Below are 16038 nucleotides of genomic sequence, written 5' to 3' on the forward strand. Positions count from 1 at the left end.
CTGGGCTTAAAATCTTGTGCCTTGGAAAGACCGCTGAGCCTGACCTGACCTGACCTGACCTGGCCTGAACCTTACCTTGAGGGGTTCGGTTCATTCAACGTTTCATCACTCTGAGGTGTCACAGTGATACTTTTCTCCCTTCTCTTTCAACTTACGTTCACCAAAGTTACGCTTGGCTCTACAGCGCAATTAACAATAGACCTGCAGTATCACTCGGGTCGATTATTATTGCGCGTGTTTACTTTGCCTTGCTTTGCCTTATTTTACTTTGCTGTATACTTTACTTTACCCTTCTCTTCTACTTAACCCGCCCCTCCCTCCATCTCTTCACCAATGTGTGTCTTCTTGGCCAACGATTCCATTTTCGCGAACCGAGTCTGGTGCCAGTGCCAAACCTCAATCTCAACCCAACGACCCGATCTGCGAATGAGTTATGGACCGAAAGCCTTTCCATGATCCCATACCAGAGAAAGCATGAACGAAACGATTTTCAGTTCGATACCGACGCTCTAGAATTGTGCCGCGACACCTTTCGTCCTGCTCTTTACCCCTGCGCATCCGTGTTCGCCTGCGTCAACCTCGAGTCCACACAGTTTACGTCCCGATCCTACCGACTCGGCGATCATGGAACCCGAGACCGCGACGTCGACCGTCCAGGCCGCAAAACCGGAGCATGCGGATCTTTCTGGTAAGGCCAGACAAACGTGGCGGTAAGTTGAATATCCTCACTCACAAGATACATGTGAAGGAGCCATTGATTCATTGATTTGCCTCGTGTGATCATACCCCGCCAAAAAAAAAAAACCAAAAAACCAAAATAAAAATGAAAACACCATGATTTGATCGGCTTGCGCAAACACCACATACTGATTCCTTGCTCATACCCAGTAAACACTCAGGAGCTGACATCTTCTAGCTCGGCAGTCAAACTGCGAAAGCAACTGACAAAACACATGGAAAAGCTTCCAAAAGATAATAACTCTGGTGTTGACATCTCCCAGTTCGAGGCGATGGATACGGTTCTGGATAAGTGAGGAAGATCGCATGCGGCTTGCTGCGCTCATGAAGCTAATTCATATAACCCCACAAAATAGATTCCGCCTTGCCTGTGTGCAGACCATCTATCTCGACTTTGAGTATGCTGTCGCCGAGCGTACCGACCAAACTATGTGGTTGGTGCATACTAGTATCAACAACGAATATCGAAAAGCCCTGGTTCGCCTCCGACACCTGGCGCAAAATTCGGACAAGCAAAAGACTGACAAGACGGCCAACGAAAAGCGCAATGGCGACAAGGACAAGAACAAGGGAGAGAAACAAACCACTCCAAAGCAGAAGGGTGACAAGCGCAATGTGGAGCGACGGAAGTTTGGGGACAAGTATCTGGGCTTTCTACATGTTGCTCAGGAGTTCTACAAGGGATATGTCCAGCGCCTCTCTGCACGATACGACATCCCTGAATTGAAGCGCATTGCTCAAGGCGTCGAGGTGGACGGATCCCCCAGTAGCGATGTCATCAGTCCCGTTCCCGATTCGATCTATCCACTGGTCATCAATTCATGCCACTTCACTCTCATTTGTCTCGGCGACCTGGCGCGTTATCAGGTTCAGTCAGGCCTGAAGAAATCGAGCTATAAGATTGCACTGGCCTATTACAGTCTTGCTCACGATCTGAAACCCGATTCCGGTTTCCCGTTCCACCAGATGGGCATGATAAGCCTCGAGGAAGGCAAAGATTTAGATATCCTTTACTACTTTTACCGGAGCATCGCAACTGCCGATCCTCATCCCAACGTGAAGCAGAATCTTGAGTCCAAGTTCAAGAGCTATTTCCAGCCGGATAAGAATCCGCCTAAGAAGCAAGCACGTGGACCAAGCGATGCATTCGTCACCTGGTTTACTAAGCTTCATGCTTCCTACTATAGGGATGAGACCATTGCAGGCAGCAGAGAACTTGAAAGGGAAGTCCTCCATCGGCTTGATATGGCTTCCAAGAACCCTGACTATTCCGAGGTTCTGTTCAGGATGTCCCTGATCAACATGTCGAGCTACTTCATCGCCACTCAGAAATATACCGGTAGGTCTGCTAGTCATATAATGCTTATTGTTATTTCTAATACAAAATAGAGGCACAGACACAGGCAGCTTCACGTTTTTGTCACCATACTTTGCGCATCAACGCTCAATTCATTCTTGCGTTTTGCTCGGCACTCATCTCTGAGCTCACCAATATTGTCGGCCGCGAGAACCCTGCTTCCGAGGACCCAGCAACAGCCAAATCATCCCCCGTGATCGAGGCGCTTCTACCTCTGCTTCGTATATACGGCATGTGGCTGGCTGCACGTCGCCAGGAAATATTCGCGGCTGGTAAAGCTCTTGGCACCGTACTGCCAGATATGATGAAGGCCATTTCAAAGGTCCTCTCATTACTGTGCAACGAGACATATACCCAGGAAAACCTGGCCTCATGCCCATATCTTCTCGCGGAGGATGTCCAGACCCAAGGTCTGCTTCCCCTTGCCCCGGACCAGGTTCCGCAAGCTTGCCGATCCTACTTTTCTGAGAGCGGTGGCTTGAAGCCAAGACTGCCATCCCAAGAGAGACGACTTGGCACTTTCCAGGAGACACTGGCAAGAATCTTGGACATACTGCGATGCGCCTACTTCCTGGCTGAGGACGACTTGTGCCCTCTTGCCGCCCATGTCTCCGAGAAAGGCCTTGCTTTTGAGTACAAGGAAAAGCCTACCGCGAACGAAGATACTTCCCAGCCGATGTCTATTGTGAGTTCTCCTGTGCGGGAATCTCAGAGCAACACCAGGACCGCAAGTCGACATCGCACCGTTTCGGACAACCCACAAACAGGGAACCGACTTACGTCCAAGGTGGACACGAGGAGGTCTTTCGTTACATCTATCGAGACACAGCCTCTCCATGAGCAGTCCGTACCTGACGATGCTGATAACACTGTTATCAACATGCTTGCTCCTTTCCTAAGGCCCCCTACCCCTGAACAGGCACAATCTGGTCCCCGCTCCACTGATGAGACATCATACGGAATGCATAGCACAACTGCGAACGAGGTCTTTGGGATGCTTCAGGCTGACCCCAGCCCTACCACAGGCTCCATGCCCTCTGGCAAGTTTGAACCTCTTCCCTGGGACTGGGTATACACCCCGACACCCCATAAGGGTAGCGATGCCTCGGTCTCATACAAGGATGCTTTCGAAGCTCCCATTAGTCCCAACTTTTCTACAAGGAAAACGTCACGAACCATCAGCGCATTTGAGGACCCTTTCACCAATTCTACTCCTCAGCTACCAACCATGCCGACTCCCCGAGCTGGTAGTGGCATGATGGCCAGCCCTCGTGTTAGCTCAGCTGCCGAAGAGGCCCATCGCAACAACTTGCTTCAAACTTTCGGTAGCTCTAGCGCCCCTCGTACTTCGTTGTCCAGCCAATGGGGCCAAAATCACAACCGCACGTCCATCGAGACAGCACCTCAATCCTATGGTCATCACCAAGCCCCGAACGGCTACGCTACGTCTTCCTCTTTGTCTGCGTTCTCACACCCAAGCAGTTTGTATCAAGGCACACCTGCTAATGGGGCTACTTTCGGCATGCCGACTGGAGTTGGCTATATGGACACGAGCCGCTACGATCGCAATCACATCCAGGATCCTGCATCATCCTCGTCAGGCCGACGTTTCCAGATGGATGAAACGACATCCAGTTATGATGCTGCCATCCTGCAGGCTGCCTTTTATGGCAATAAGTAGAAGCGTAGGTTGTTCTTTTGTGCTTTAGTACACCGCCGTGGAAATTGGGATATTCCAATCTGCCCAGTTTTTCGTCGACTCTTGCGCTTTCAAAAACGCCTCGTTCCTGGTCTAGACCACTCGGGACGGAACATGATTGATTGCATAGCCGACGATTCGCTATAAAGCACCTGCACATGTCTCAGCATGGAGTACTGGTCTTTTGGAATCGGTCAGCTTTTGAAGATGTTGACGGCATAATGGATCAGTTTTACAGGTGCAGTACGCTGGCCTACCTCAGCTGCTCCATGTCTTCGGATTTCGTGCGACAGCTGATGAGTTTGCTCGCCAACCGGGTCAAGCTTAGTCGGTATTCATCCAGTCTGATGGTATAGACACCATTCGTCGGTGCAAGATCTTGGGTTTTAAAGCAAGAAGTCATTCATTTTATATTCACTCAGATAATATGCTTGCCAAATACTCGATATCGTGGAGGATACCATGCCGCTCAATGCGCTTGGGAGCCCTCAGTTTGGGGTATATTCTCCCTTTGGATGCAAACGCCGTTGTTGAAACCGTTTCCCTTTTCCCCAGCAACGCCGAACCACATTCAATTATCCAAGAAGGATGTGCAAGATGAGTTGTTAATAGATTTAAGCAGCCTGGTAGGTTTGCTTGGGGAAGGGGTATCTGCACGAGAGTTAGTTGAAGTTTGTTATCATGTTACTGGGATTGGTGCCCTAGTCAAGGAGCTATGCTGTTGATAGGAAAGATAGGTAGAGGAATGAAGCAGTAACTCTTGGGAACACAACTTGGCAAGAATGGTGCATGCGGGTGAACTTACGAAGGTCCAAGCTCCTGGATGCTCAAACGAGCGAGCCACTGGCCCATGTCAATGCTGGTTTCGAGGGGCTTGTTCTGGAGGATACCAGCCAGGAGACCACCAGCAAAGGCGTCACCAGCACCGTTGGTGTCGTTGATCTTCTCCTTCTCGATAGCGTGAACGGGGAACTCCTTAATATCGTCCTCACCCTGGATAGCAACCAGAGTAGGGTCGGTACCCTGAGTGACAATGGCAATTCGCTTTCTCTTGGTATTCTCCTTGGGAAGGTTGGCGAGGTGCTTGACAACATCCCTGGGCTCCTTGCTAGGGAGGCCGTGGGACTCGGCGTAGGCGGCGGCCTCGGTCTCGTTGCCGATGATGTAGTCCCAGTAAGGGGCGCTGGCATCGACAACCTCCTTGAAGAATTGAGGGATGAAAGGAGCAGACAGGGAGAGAACAAAAGGCTTGTTGTGCTCAGCAGCCTGCTTAGCGAGCTCCATAATGGCAGGAGGGCAGACTAACATGGGTTAGCATTATCATAGTGTTTGTGATGTTTGTGACCGGGCTCGTACCAGTGAAGTGGAAACCACCGACGTAGTAGACCTCAGCGTTCTCAACGAGCTTCCAGATCTCAGGCTTCTTTAAGTGATCGAGGTCGTAGTGGTTAGCAGCGCCAAGATCTGTGCACAGGCTTCGGTTGTGGCCGGTGATGATAGCACCACATCGGCCAGTCTTCTCCTTGGGGTCGACACGGTATTCAACACGGAGACCAGCGGCCTTGACAGCATCGTGAAGGATAGCAGCATACTTGTCATCACCAGCGCCACCAAGGTAGACGACACTGTTAGGAGGGAGGATGTACTGAGCACCTCGAGCACTGTTTTGTGCAGCGCCTCCAGCAATCAGCTTGGCATCGTAGTTGTTTAGGAGGTCTTCGTAGAGAGGGAGATGCTTCTCCTCTGCGAGGATGGCGTCGTTAGGCTTGAGACCATACTTGTCAAGAAGGGCCTGGTCACCCTTGGCCTGGATGTCTGTATAGAACAAAAAGCGCCTGTCAGAAAATGTTCAAAATGGAGCAAATCGAGGTAAGCGGGTAAAGTATCTGATTGCAATGGAGGGGCATTGAGAGTTATTTCTCCTGCAAGTGCAATTGAAAAGCAACTCACCGAGGAGAGGGTTCTCGAGACAGAGAAGAGAGTATTCCTTAACGGCAGACATGGTGCTTAAATGTCTTGCTTGGAAAGAGAAACGATGTGATATAGATGAGGATAAAAAAGTAGATGAAGCTTCGGAGGGGAAGAGTTTGAGGTGAATAGAGGGGTCAAACGTCTTGGTCTTGGTGGGGTAAAAACGTGGGGCGTGGTCTTTCGGCAACCGAAAAGGAGCGAAGCTGGAGAAGTTGCGAGTACATGTGCGGCAGCAGCTGGGAAGGAGGGAAGGAAGTTCAAGTCGGAGAGTCGAAGAAGATGGTCTCGCCAACATTTTTATGTTGATTACGTGCCCGAATAGTAGCTTCGAGGCCGACAGGTTTAAATGATGAGAGTTTCTATGGTCAAAGTTACAAGTTTATGATCGACGGACGACCAGAGCTCTCTGCTTAATATAAATGAATTCAATCAGCCATCATACGATCCAGATCTGGTTACCGCATCACAATCCGCATCATGATCCGGTGACCTCGCCGATACCTTGATTACCAAAAGAACCCCATGCGATAATCATCAATTAACCCCCTTACTAGGTAATTCAGAAGAATTGTTCTTCTAAAGGCTACAAAGCATTCCGATGAGCAATCTAATTGATGACAAGAAGCTGAGCATATATCACTAGCATAATAAAAAAGCGTGGTGTGCGTGATTGGACACAATCGCTGAATGGACATTATTTTAACCAAGCATGCTTCTTCTCTCATGGAAGCCTTTTTTTGGTATTCGTGGTATCTCACTTCTTCGCTCACATCTTTCACAGAGAAACGGCCTTCAGAATTTTTTTGCGCCAAATGCCATAGTACTTGCCCTCGGAGCTACCAGCCATCTGCTCTCGGCAGTACCTTCAATAGATGCAAGCAAGCCAGTAAACACCATCCCAATGAGACCATGAACCCAGCCACCACTTTACTCCTTTGTCTTCTGGGTACCACGGAGGAGACCCGTCCTTCTGGCGGCAATAAGACCGGCCTTTTGACCCTGGGCGGCGTATCGGGAGATGGTAGAAGCCTTACCAATATGTTGATGGTTACCCTGTGTTCATTGTCAGCTCTTCTGTCTCCATCACATAAATTCTGAGAATACGTACACCACCGTGAGGATGGTCGACGGGGTTCATGGCAACACCACGAGTCTTGGGCCAGCTGTTGCGCTTGACAGCGAACTTGTGCTTGGCACGAGAAGCCTCTGCGAGACGTGTCAGTAATCCAATGCCTCATTTCGTTATCCTCCGAGAAAACATACTGAGGAGAGGCTTGTCAGTTCGGCCACCGCCAGCGACGATACCGATCATTCCTCGGGAGCCGGAGTGAACGACCTTCTTGGCACCGGAGGGAAGCTTGATGCGGGTCTTGCCCTCATCAGGGTTGTGGCCGACAATGGTGATGTAGTTGCCGGAAGTGCGGCCGAGAGTGCCACGGTCACCGATCTTCTCCTCGACGTTGGAGACGACGGTACCCTCAGGCATCTCACCGAGGGGAAGGACGTTGCCAACGGTGAGAGCAGCCTTCTTTCCAGCGTAGATGAACTGGCCAGTGTACATGCCCTCGTTGGCGATGAAGGTCTCGGTGACCTGCTTGAATCGGTAGGGGTGGCGGAAGACGACCTTGGCGAGAGGGGCACCACGACCTGCGCAGACAATCATCGTTAGTTGTCGTTCCTCCATCATTGCATTTGTACACAATTGTGCAATTTCCGTCAAAAAAAAATTCTCGGGAAGCTCATCGTTCGGGAAACTTGCCAGCATCGTGGACGATCTCTCGGACTACACCTCGAAGGTAGCCATGGCGCTCGGCATAGTCGAGGTTGCGGAACTTAGCAGGAGCCTTGTTCAGGCGCGTGTTGGCCGCTAATAGGCGTCAGTATTTTGATGTTTTTCGATATCGTGGAGAGGCTCGTTCGGTACTGACTGAAGATGGATCCACGACCCTTACGCTGGTTGCGAATAACTCTACCCATGGCGGCTCTTCTTCACGGTGTGAAAAGGAAAGGGTAGTCTGTGAAGCTGCGGGTTAGTATGAAAGATCGTGGGCGAGGAAGAAAGGAAGGGGAGGGGATATTTACCTGGCGATGGCCGCTTGGTGTGTTGTTAGAAACGCTCGCGCTACTAATTTTGTGCGTCGTTCTTTCTCAGTTTACGGTGGATCCAGTCACGTGGTAGGGCTCGATCGCTCTTTCCAATTTTCAGTTCCAATTCGAATGTGGGGTCTCCCTGGTCAATACCTAAGGTAGAACGGGCAGGGATACCTCAGTGTACCTAGGTACTTAGATCCCATAAATTATCCAGTCTCTGTCATTGGATGTTAGCGCGACGCGTGCTTAACCAATCGACCTTTCGCCTCTCGACATCGCTCAAACTGAGCTGAGGTCATCACCAGCGATCATCACCACGACAGCGCAATCATGATCTGGTGCATGCTTGATTCTCAGCAATATCTCGTCTGCTCAAGAGTGCTAGATTACACCACGTCGCTTTCACCACATATGCTGTTCGTCGGTATCGTTGATGCCGTTCTGAATGGCCTGTTATCAATCTTGCGTTTCCTGCTGTTTGCGTATATACCACGCGTGGGCTTTTATGTTGCGTTGCGGGATGCTAAGCGGGGCGATACACTTTGATGTTGAGGTGATTGAAGTCGACCAAGCGGTTGATCCATGATGAGCGACAAGGGGAGGACGGGGCGTTCAAAGTGGAATATTCCTAGGTGGATGCCCTCTGTGTTACGTCTTTGGACTTCGCGACAACTTCTGCGATATGTTTCTAGTGGGACATGTTCATTCTTGGCCCGTTCTGACGGATAGCTCTTCGTCTTTGAGACAGACCTTGAGTGTGGCGGGAAATTGCGCTATCTAATGCTACATGGCGGTAAGAGCACACGATGCCGATTCTCAATATTTGGTTTTCACACTCACGACTATGCGACTCATTCTTCGGATATGGCTCCGGCGACCCGTACCAGAAAAGTTTTTGGCAATGCGGCAACTGGCACTGCTCGAGGAGAAAGAACATCGGGGGTTGATTGGGTGCCGAAGTTCGGCCAGGGTGTTTATTTGAAGATCATACGGCCAAACTTGGCCAAGATGACGAAGAAGTGAAGACGCTCCAGTTCGTCTTGGCCCAACGCGAGAGTCAATCTACTTATGCGGAAACTAAACCGCAGAGGGAAGGGATGAGAGTTGTGTACTGGTGGTATACTACCAAACACCACATTTGTTGGAATAATCTCATCATGACATTGAAACAGAGATCTTGGTCCAGATCGTGCCCCAGAAGCTCCGTATGGGGAGGGCGCAAGAGGCGGTCGCTGTCACAAGGGTGCAACAGCCTGGTTGCAGAGAGCTCTCGGCTGGGGGAACAACAAAGGATGTTTTTTACATTGTTTCTATTGTGAGCTTGATTGTTTAGATAGTCAATTGATATTTGCCTAGCCTATCAGGATTCACCAGCCTAATCTGCGGCTCTTCAACCAGGCTAGTGTGTGCTTGTTCTGTGTCAGAGCCCAAGTTACGTCGTTCCTCCTTCTCCCCACACTCATCTCCATCTCCATGTCAACCTCACATCAACAAACCACACAAAAAATGTCGGCCGAAGACGACTCCTCCGACCTCTCTTCGCTCTCTTCGTTGTCACCTGCGCCTTCTGATATTGAGTTGGACGAGCCAGTCCAAGAGCCAGTCGCCAAACCCAAAAAGGGTATCCAGAAATACTTCTCCAAGGCTACAGACAAACCAGCCAAGGAGGCTTCGCCGCCACCACGAAAACGCTCACCGTCGCCCCCTCATGAATATGTATTGGCAGATAATCCAGACATCGCAGTATGTGTCCTACTGCTGTGCCTATCTCCTTTTCACAATTTTCTATCTTGCCGTTCAGCGCGTGTCGGAGCTGTTGCGACGCGCTACAGTCGCGCATTGGACTTCAAGAGTACAAGCTAACAGCTACAGTTCATTGTGATGTTCAGAAGCCGATTCAACGACGCATTTCCTAAATCGCTTGCCCATTTTGGCCCACAAGAACTCGAACGTGATATTGTCGAACCCATTCCTGGCGATCGAGCAGAACATTTCCTTTGCGCGTTGCTGGGGTTACTATTGAATCGCAAGCAAGATGTCAAGTATGGCAGGAGCCTATGTCGCAAGAAATGATGCGCTAATCAACAATTAGGCTTGGCCATTACGGTCGCGCTTTAGAGGATGCTGTCAGTACTCACAAGAACCAATGGGCACCTGCTTGGGAGAACAAGAGCCCTTTGTCTGGAGGCGCAACGTTCGCCTCGATGAACCCTACGCAACGAGTGCGTATTAGCAAACCAACCCTCGAGACTGTCCCTGGTGCTAACATTGATAAAGCTTACACTCCTGCGATATCTAATTCTTTGGACTCTTTCGTCCTCCGACACCGTCAAAGGACTTATCAATCAATCATACAAGCAAAACCGCCACGAAGATGATACGAACCAGCCTAGATCGGTACAGCCTTGGGGTTCAGATGGAGACAAGCGCCGCTATTTTCTGATTGAAGGGCAAGACGACACTGCTTTCCGCGTTTACAGAGAGAGCAATCCTGCTGGGACCAACAGAACATGGTGGAGCGTTGCGGGTACCATCGAAGAGCTCAAGGCTCTTGCTGAGAAGCTCCAGGTTAAGGATGGCGGACCAAAGGCTACAAAGCTAGCTCAGAAAATGTTCTCTGCGGTTCCCCGATTCGAAGCCGGCGAAGATGTTAGTTATAGAGACCTGGCTCTGGCACCAAGAATGGGTTATGCCACAGCTCTCAACTCGACTACAGTACTGACGCTTTATAGAAACGTAAGCGCCGTGATTACCGCCAGGCGCGCAAGGAACAGTTCAAGAGACCGGAGCCTGGGTTTTCTCTTTATGAGGGTCGAACTCGGGGCAAGAAGATGAAGTATACATACTCCGACGATGAAGACATCTTCACTACCGACTCGACAACTCGACGATCTACTCGCAACACTGGAACTCACACACCCGCAGAGACTGGTCCGGTCACCACTGCTAGTGGTCGACAGATCAAGGCACCAACACGGCTGAACCCCACAACTGGAAGCAGTGCTCCAGGCAGTGTACAGGGAGACACGTCTGAAGTTGATAGAGAGCAATCCGTTGGTCCAACGGGACGGCCTCGCCGATCGGCAGCAGTGAACCACGGCACAACCGGCTGGGCCGAGAACAACAAGGGGCCCCTGCATAACGCCTCTGATGATTCTGACGACGAGAGCGAGGCCGATTTCGGAGATGACGAGGAAGATGTTGATGAGCATGTGCCTGAGGAATCAGAAGACGAAGACGACTTCGACGAAGATGAAGCTATGATGGACGATGACCTGGAAGAGAAAAACCGAAGTCTGGTTGTAAAGCTTTCAGTAACACCACCAAAGTTGCGGAACGTCCTAGGACCCAACTCGCAAGCCGGAAACAAACTGCCAACGCCAAGCTCTGATAAGACAGGCGAGGAGCATCGATTGGGAGAATCGCCCCTTGTTGAGATGCAAGACGCTCCAGAAGCGACATCCAGCAAGGAAGCACAGGCTGCAGCCCAGGAATCTCCCACTCCAAACACTAACTTTGCTGAACGCAACAACGCAAGCCCAGCTGCCCTACATGCGACGTCTCTGGCTTTTAGAGGGAGCCCAGAAAAGACGCATGCGCAACCTGTTCCCCGCCCTCTCGATGTTGGGGCAAATCACGAGTAGGGGCTGGTCATTTGACACTATACGTTTTTGTTGGAGTTGGGGAGCTAAGGGTTTATATGGCAAAAAGCCAGCGACGCAGAAGGTTAGCGATATGGCGGAACGGAAATGCAGTATTAGAAGAAGCAAGGTGTTGATGGCATCGAACTTGCGTGCCCATGAACAGGGTTCTTTAGAGGTTTAAAGGGAAGCCCAACGGACAACAGTATCTTGACCCAGCGAGGGGTTGAGATGGGCAAGTATGTCAGCATAGCGAGGCATATTAGTTATTATACCAATGTCAAGCTATATACGACCGTATTGCTATCTAATTCTTTCATGAAGGCAGATGTCACTGAGAGTGGTGCATTCAGGAGCGAAGAAACAGGCGATGTGTGGTATAGTCAATGGTCAAGGGACAGACTCTCAGAACCAGAAGACAGTAGTTATGTAGAGACTTTGTCAACCCACCTACCGACTAAGAAGTTCATGTTCAGGGCTTCGAAGTGGCAGAAGCCCATACTGGGTGAAACGCTTTGATAGGCGCTCCGGACTGGCTTCTCAGACGTTACACAATGATTTGTCGTCATTTTTAGCTTAGTAAATCATACATGGTAATGCGATCGGCCTCCTGAGTATTGTGTGTAGTCTTTTCAACTCCCGATCTCGTCAACCTCTCTTAGGATGGGTAGGTATCTTCCCTAGCATAACAAGTTAGCTTGAATGAAGCATGACCGTGTGTTCAATGACCTACAATTGTTGACTCCCCACCACCAGCGTCTTACTCGCGCACCTAATGTGTTGCCGTGCAATCGAGCATTTCTGTTCCAATGTTGCCAGCCACAGAGGAAGAGGTTGTACACTAAGCCCTGGGTCAAGGGCATGATGATCTGGCACCGTGTTAGCAACCAGAAGCTTTGATACTCTACATATACATGCCTGATCCCTCGTTGTAATCAACGCCACCTTCCACCATGTATCCGCCTTGGAGATACTTCGAAGATAGCTCTGCTCGAAGCGCAGATCTGGCAGAGGAGGTAGGTGGGAATGTCTGGGCGCCGGTCGAAGAACGCTGTAGGGGATGTCCTCTTCTTCATCCTCCTCCTCGTCGATTCCATCGTCGTGCTCGTGCTTGACGTGCTCTAGGGTCACAGGTTGTCTTCTCTCGGCTGCTGTGGGCGGGTTGGTATCAAGAGCAGGATCTGGATGGTGTTCGATGCTTGCAGCCTGGATAGTGGCGGCAAGCTCTGTGGGAGCCGAGTCCATATTTGGTGTGCGTAGTCCCGGCTGGAATTATGGTGCGAGTCTGGTGTTTTCAAGATGTCCCGGATTGTTGTCGCCGAACAGATAGCAGATACCTTGTTGATGAGAGTGGTGTTGATTGCTAAAGGTACCGTAAGGTCAGTACACAGATAGTGGAGGTAAGGTAGGTAGTGATTGACGTCGCATGGATGGCCGAGCTGCGGAACGTTACTGCTGGGGCGGTAGACTACTAGCGTGTGGAGGTGGTGGGGAATGACCGAGATCCAATGACATTGACTGAATGAGAAGCTCAAGACCTGAATATGGATATCAGACATCGATTACTTACGGCTCCTATCATTGAGCTACAGCAACAGCTAAGAATGAACTAGTAGCCCTTGAACATACAGCTTACCTTGGGCCGGGTTACATAGAAGAAAGCCAATTCAATTTCTGGAACAATCTGCGGGGACTTGAACTAATAAATCTGACATGTATCAATGACTTTTTAGTACTATTGGTCTATAGGTGCAAGGTGAATCGCCTCGTCCCTGTCCGCTTCATAGACGTATGTGGTATGCGACTTATACAACTCTCTCAGGGCCCAAGTTTATTTCATACAAGCTAGTAATATGATCTGAAGCTTGGAATGCCCAAGGCACATATAAGCGCATCTTGTAACAGGACAGGGACTTCCTGAACAGCGTGAGGCTTGAACTAGCCCTATAAGGTCTGCGACCAATGTAGAACTCTTGACACCTGCCCATCAATTGATTGGTAGGCAGAGTTGCAAGAAGGTCTAGGTATGAGTGACGAGTATCATGATCAGTGCAACGGTGGTTACTGGAGTTTATGCAATCATATGAGTTAAATCTTTATTACAGTAGATGAGACCTGAACCAATTGGAATCATACAAGGTAAACGTGCTTCTCAAGAGATGATGCAGTGTGACATGTAGACCAGTGGCTTTTAAGGTTGTCAGCATAGACGTATGCGGACATGGTGTAAAACAAGGATAGGGCTGAAGGTTGGTTAAAAGTGATGATCGGCATCAGGCCCATCATAGCCTGAAATCAAATAACCCCTTCTTTATTGTCACTCAACCTGAGACGACATGAAGTCAATCCTGTTCATAACCTTGACGATAGTATTTTGCTCTGAAGATGAGCTTCTGTAATGGAGGGGTTCAGTGTGACATTCCAGCTGAGCATGTGGTGGATGCTGATATGAATGGAATTGGTGTAAGTCCATTACTTTGATTCACATCTGTTCTATTACTCACATATTCTATGTAGGTTGTATTATCCTTTGCCATCACAGCTGCAATCTCGGTCATTGTGGCCGTCATGGCCGTTCTCAAACGCGGCATACCCAAGCAGCAGTATATGCGATTCGATGAGAAGGTCCTCTATTGGATCGGGGTCAGGAAACCTGCCAACGAGTCCCCTAGCAATCTTGGCTATCAGTCCCTTCTACTCGCATTGAGTGACCAGATGTTGGCCGTTGGGCTGTGCTATCTCATCGCCATGTATGCACAAGTCTGCAAGGTATCGCTCTATTCCTTTTATATCGGCGCCCAGCTAGGCTATTTATCATCCACCGTTCACTTATGCACGCTGTTAGTGTTGAAGTCGTACTTCAGAAAACATCCAAAGCAAGCCCTCTTGCGTGGTGGCTTGATGATGTTGTTCCTGGGACTCCTCGTGGCAACCCTGATCCTAGAGTTCATTACACTATCCGAGCCGCGCGACAGGCTATTTCTCTGCGGCCTTCACTATCCGGTATTACCTCGTCTAGGATCAATGGGTGTCAGATGCTTCTCAATGGCTGTGATGCTGGCCTTTGTCTACTGGAACGCTTTCCGATCGATCAAACTGGACAACTCTCTAAGATACGAACTCGAGAACAACACTTCCAAGAACACGATCCTACGATGGATATATTCGGGGGGTCAGAGAAAGGTAGACTTTCAGAAGTACTTGGGACACGAGGAAAAAGATAAGCGCCAGCGGAATCGAAAGAAGGTGGCAATACTGGAACAAAGTCCTGAGTTTTTGGAAACCTTCACCATGGTGACACCGCTTATTGTGGCCGAGATGGCTGCCTCAGTTCTGTTTGAGTTGCTGGTCGCCATCTTCTCCTTTTCAATTGCCCTGTACACACTGGTCATTGGTGTTTTCTATCAAGGTGCCGACGTCAAGCCACTATTGACCGCGAGCTTTGGGCAGATTATGCCTATGCTTCTTCTGATCGTTATTGCTCTGACAGCAGTCGAGGTTGGCAGTGAGTCTGTCACACAAAACATGAACTTTGAGACATTGACTGAAATATCCTATAGCAATCAAGAACTTCCGAAGGATTGAGATCGAGATCGAAATAAAAAAACATCCCGTCTTATTACACAATGCTACGAGGGGCGGCCCAGGATCAGAGAGTAATAATGTGCTCTCGAGCCGAGTACAGTCGTTCAACTTACAGAACAGCATGACAGGCGTCACAGAGGATGTGTCGCTGCAAAATCCTCCTAAAACCTATGGGACCTCATTATTGCCTATGGCTGCTGCATCTCATAGTCAACCAGACCTCTCAGGCACTGCTGGCTTTGGCTCAAGAGTCGACTCAATGACCAGATGGATGACACCAAGGAGAACGACGACAATAGAATTAGAAGAGGGGGGACGGGTAAGTTGCTCTTGTTTTTCCATATCCAGTGCCTCCTTTCAGGTGTTGTAGACGAACTAACATGCACTAGTCTCTACTTTATGCTGCCGATTCAACTTTGGATCTTCTTGACATTGCTCTTAGAAGCGCCAAAGGAATAACCTATGCTGCGATCTGCCTTGTTCTCTTCCTCTTGGCTGGGTATTTTGTTGCATGCTTTCTCTTCTATCAGTATGTGGTGCCAGCTACTGCAGGAGTACTCATCATAGGAGGCATGTTTGACCTTCTTCGAGGCGTGCGAGGCGTCCACAGAATAAGAAGTGAAAGGCTTCAGAAGGAAATACAGATATGATGCAGGCAATACACCATAGTATGATGGCATTTGTTTATTCATACTACCTAGGCGTAGAATCCAAGCCTGCTCTGACATCATATTCTCGTTAAATAGGTAGGTAGTCAGTCTTGAAGCACACCGAATTACTCACTCAACATCCATCGTTTGCCAAAACCGAGGCATACCTACAGGCAGCAACAGTCCATGATTCAGAGAGCCTGGACTGGGCTGTCAGCAGTGAATATATGTATTAGAGACCCACTCGGGTACCAATGATTTCAAGCAAAGTACTTCAAAATGTAGTGTCCCCGAGGGCAAAATCCA

General features: G+C 49.6%; 7 protein-coding genes across 18 annotated transcripts; 4 read left to right on the forward strand and 3 right to left on the reverse strand.

Moving 5' to 3' along the window:
- The first annotated feature begins 38 nt into the window (after positions 1-38).
- Positions 39-5207, forward strand: FOXG_01887 (uncharacterized protein). 5 transcript variants are annotated; one of them, XM_018378962.1, is made up of 4 exons: positions 39-710; positions 917-1030; positions 1095-2077; positions 2128-5207. In XM_018378962.1, exons 1-4 carry the CDS (start codon positions 625-627, stop codon positions 3774-3776), a joined length of 2832 nt encoding a protein of 943 aa, XP_018234961.1. In that variant the 5' UTR covers positions 39-624; the 3' UTR covers positions 3777-5207. The 5 variants fall into 5 exon arrangements, with proteins under 5 accessions (XP_018234961.1, XP_018234963.1, XP_018234962.1 ...); XM_018378964.1 differs by having other exon boundaries at positions 39-688; positions 749-1030; XM_018378963.1 differs by having other exon boundaries at positions 39-1030.
- Positions 3624-6136, reverse strand: FOXG_01888 (adenosine kinase). Of its 2 annotated transcripts, XM_018378967.1 has the most exons (4): positions 5745-6136; positions 5151-5609; positions 4600-5095; positions 3624-4445 (listed from the first exon to the last, which is right to left on the reverse strand). In XM_018378967.1, the coding sequence occupies exons 1-4, from the start codon at positions 6058-6060 to the stop codon at positions 4409-4411; spliced, it is 1308 nt and encodes a 435-aa protein (XP_018234966.1). In that variant the 5' UTR covers positions 6061-6136; the 3' UTR covers positions 3624-4408. The 2 variants fall into 2 exon arrangements, with proteins under 2 accessions (XP_018234966.1, XP_018234967.1); XM_018378968.1 differs by having other exon boundaries at positions 3624-5095.
- A 105-nt stretch (positions 6137-6241) lies between these two features.
- On the reverse strand, positions 6242-7912 carry FOXG_01889 (60S ribosomal protein L2; the record flags this gene model as incomplete). Of its 4 annotated transcripts, XM_018378970.1 has the most annotated exons (6): positions 7848-7912; positions 7694-7780; positions 7525-7632; positions 7029-7412; positions 6874-6971; positions 6242-6818 (listed from the first exon to the last, which is right to left on the reverse strand). In XM_018378970.1, exons 2-6 carry the CDS (start codon positions 7740-7742, stop codon positions 6693-6695), a joined length of 765 nt encoding a protein of 254 aa, XP_018234969.1. In that variant the 5' UTR covers positions 7743-7780; positions 7848-7912. The 4 variants fall into 4 exon arrangements, with proteins under 4 accessions (XP_018234969.1, XP_018234968.1, XP_018234971.1 ...); XM_018378969.1 differs by having other exon boundaries at positions 6251-6818; positions 7694-7875; XM_018378972.1 differs by having other exon boundaries at positions 6693-6818; positions 7029-7632; positions 7848-7875.
- Positions 7913-8040: 128 nt separating this feature from the next.
- FOXG_18206 (uncharacterized protein) lies at positions 8041-9241 on the forward strand. Its single transcript, XM_018398256.1, has one exon. The coding sequence runs from the start codon at positions 8637-8639 to the stop codon at positions 8877-8879; it is 243 nt and encodes an 80-aa protein (XP_018234972.1). The 5' UTR covers positions 8041-8636; the 3' UTR covers positions 8880-9241.
- A 46-nt stretch (positions 9242-9287) lies between these two features.
- FOXG_01890 (uncharacterized protein) lies at positions 9288-11945 on the forward strand. 4 transcript variants are annotated; one of them, XM_018378973.1, is made up of 5 exons: positions 9299-9599; positions 9729-9898; positions 9949-10078; positions 10134-10505; positions 10589-11823. In XM_018378973.1, the coding sequence occupies exons 1-5, from the start codon at positions 9330-9332 to the stop codon at positions 11498-11500; spliced, it is 1854 nt and encodes a 617-aa protein (XP_018234973.1). In that variant the 5' UTR covers positions 9299-9329; the 3' UTR covers positions 11501-11823. The 4 variants fall into 4 exon arrangements, with proteins under 4 accessions (XP_018234976.1, XP_018234975.1, XP_018234973.1 ...); XM_018378976.1 differs by having other exon boundaries at positions 9288-9599; positions 9729-10078; positions 10589-11945; XM_018378974.1 differs by having other exon boundaries at positions 9299-9898.
- On the reverse strand, positions 10897-13010 carry FOXG_01891 (uncharacterized protein). The gene is made up of 3 exons (XM_018378977.1): positions 12416-13010; positions 12231-12366; positions 10897-12177 (listed from the first exon to the last, which is right to left on the reverse strand). The coding sequence occupies exons 1-3, from the start codon at positions 12740-12742 to the stop codon at positions 12146-12148; spliced, it is 495 nt and encodes a 164-aa protein (XP_018234977.1). The 5' UTR covers positions 12743-13010; the 3' UTR covers positions 10897-12145.
- An 872-nt stretch (positions 13011-13882) lies between these two features.
- Positions 13883-15929, forward strand: FOXG_01892 (uncharacterized protein; the record flags this gene model as incomplete). The annotated part of the gene is made up of 4 exons (XM_018378978.1): positions 13883-13960; positions 14015-15002; positions 15058-15401; positions 15472-15929. The coding sequence occupies 4 exons, from the start codon at positions 13883-13885 to the stop codon at positions 15730-15732; spliced, it is 1671 nt and encodes a 556-aa protein (XP_018234978.1). The 3' UTR covers positions 15733-15929.
- Between the last annotated feature and the right edge of the window lie 109 nt (positions 15930-16038).

The sequence above is a fragment of the Fusarium oxysporum genome, chromosome 5 (assembly GCF_000149955.1).
Source record: "Fusarium oxysporum f. sp. lycopersici 4287 chromosome 5, whole genome shotgun sequence".
Classification (NCBI taxonomy): domain Eukaryota; kingdom Fungi; phylum Ascomycota; class Sordariomycetes; order Hypocreales; family Nectriaceae; genus Fusarium; species Fusarium oxysporum.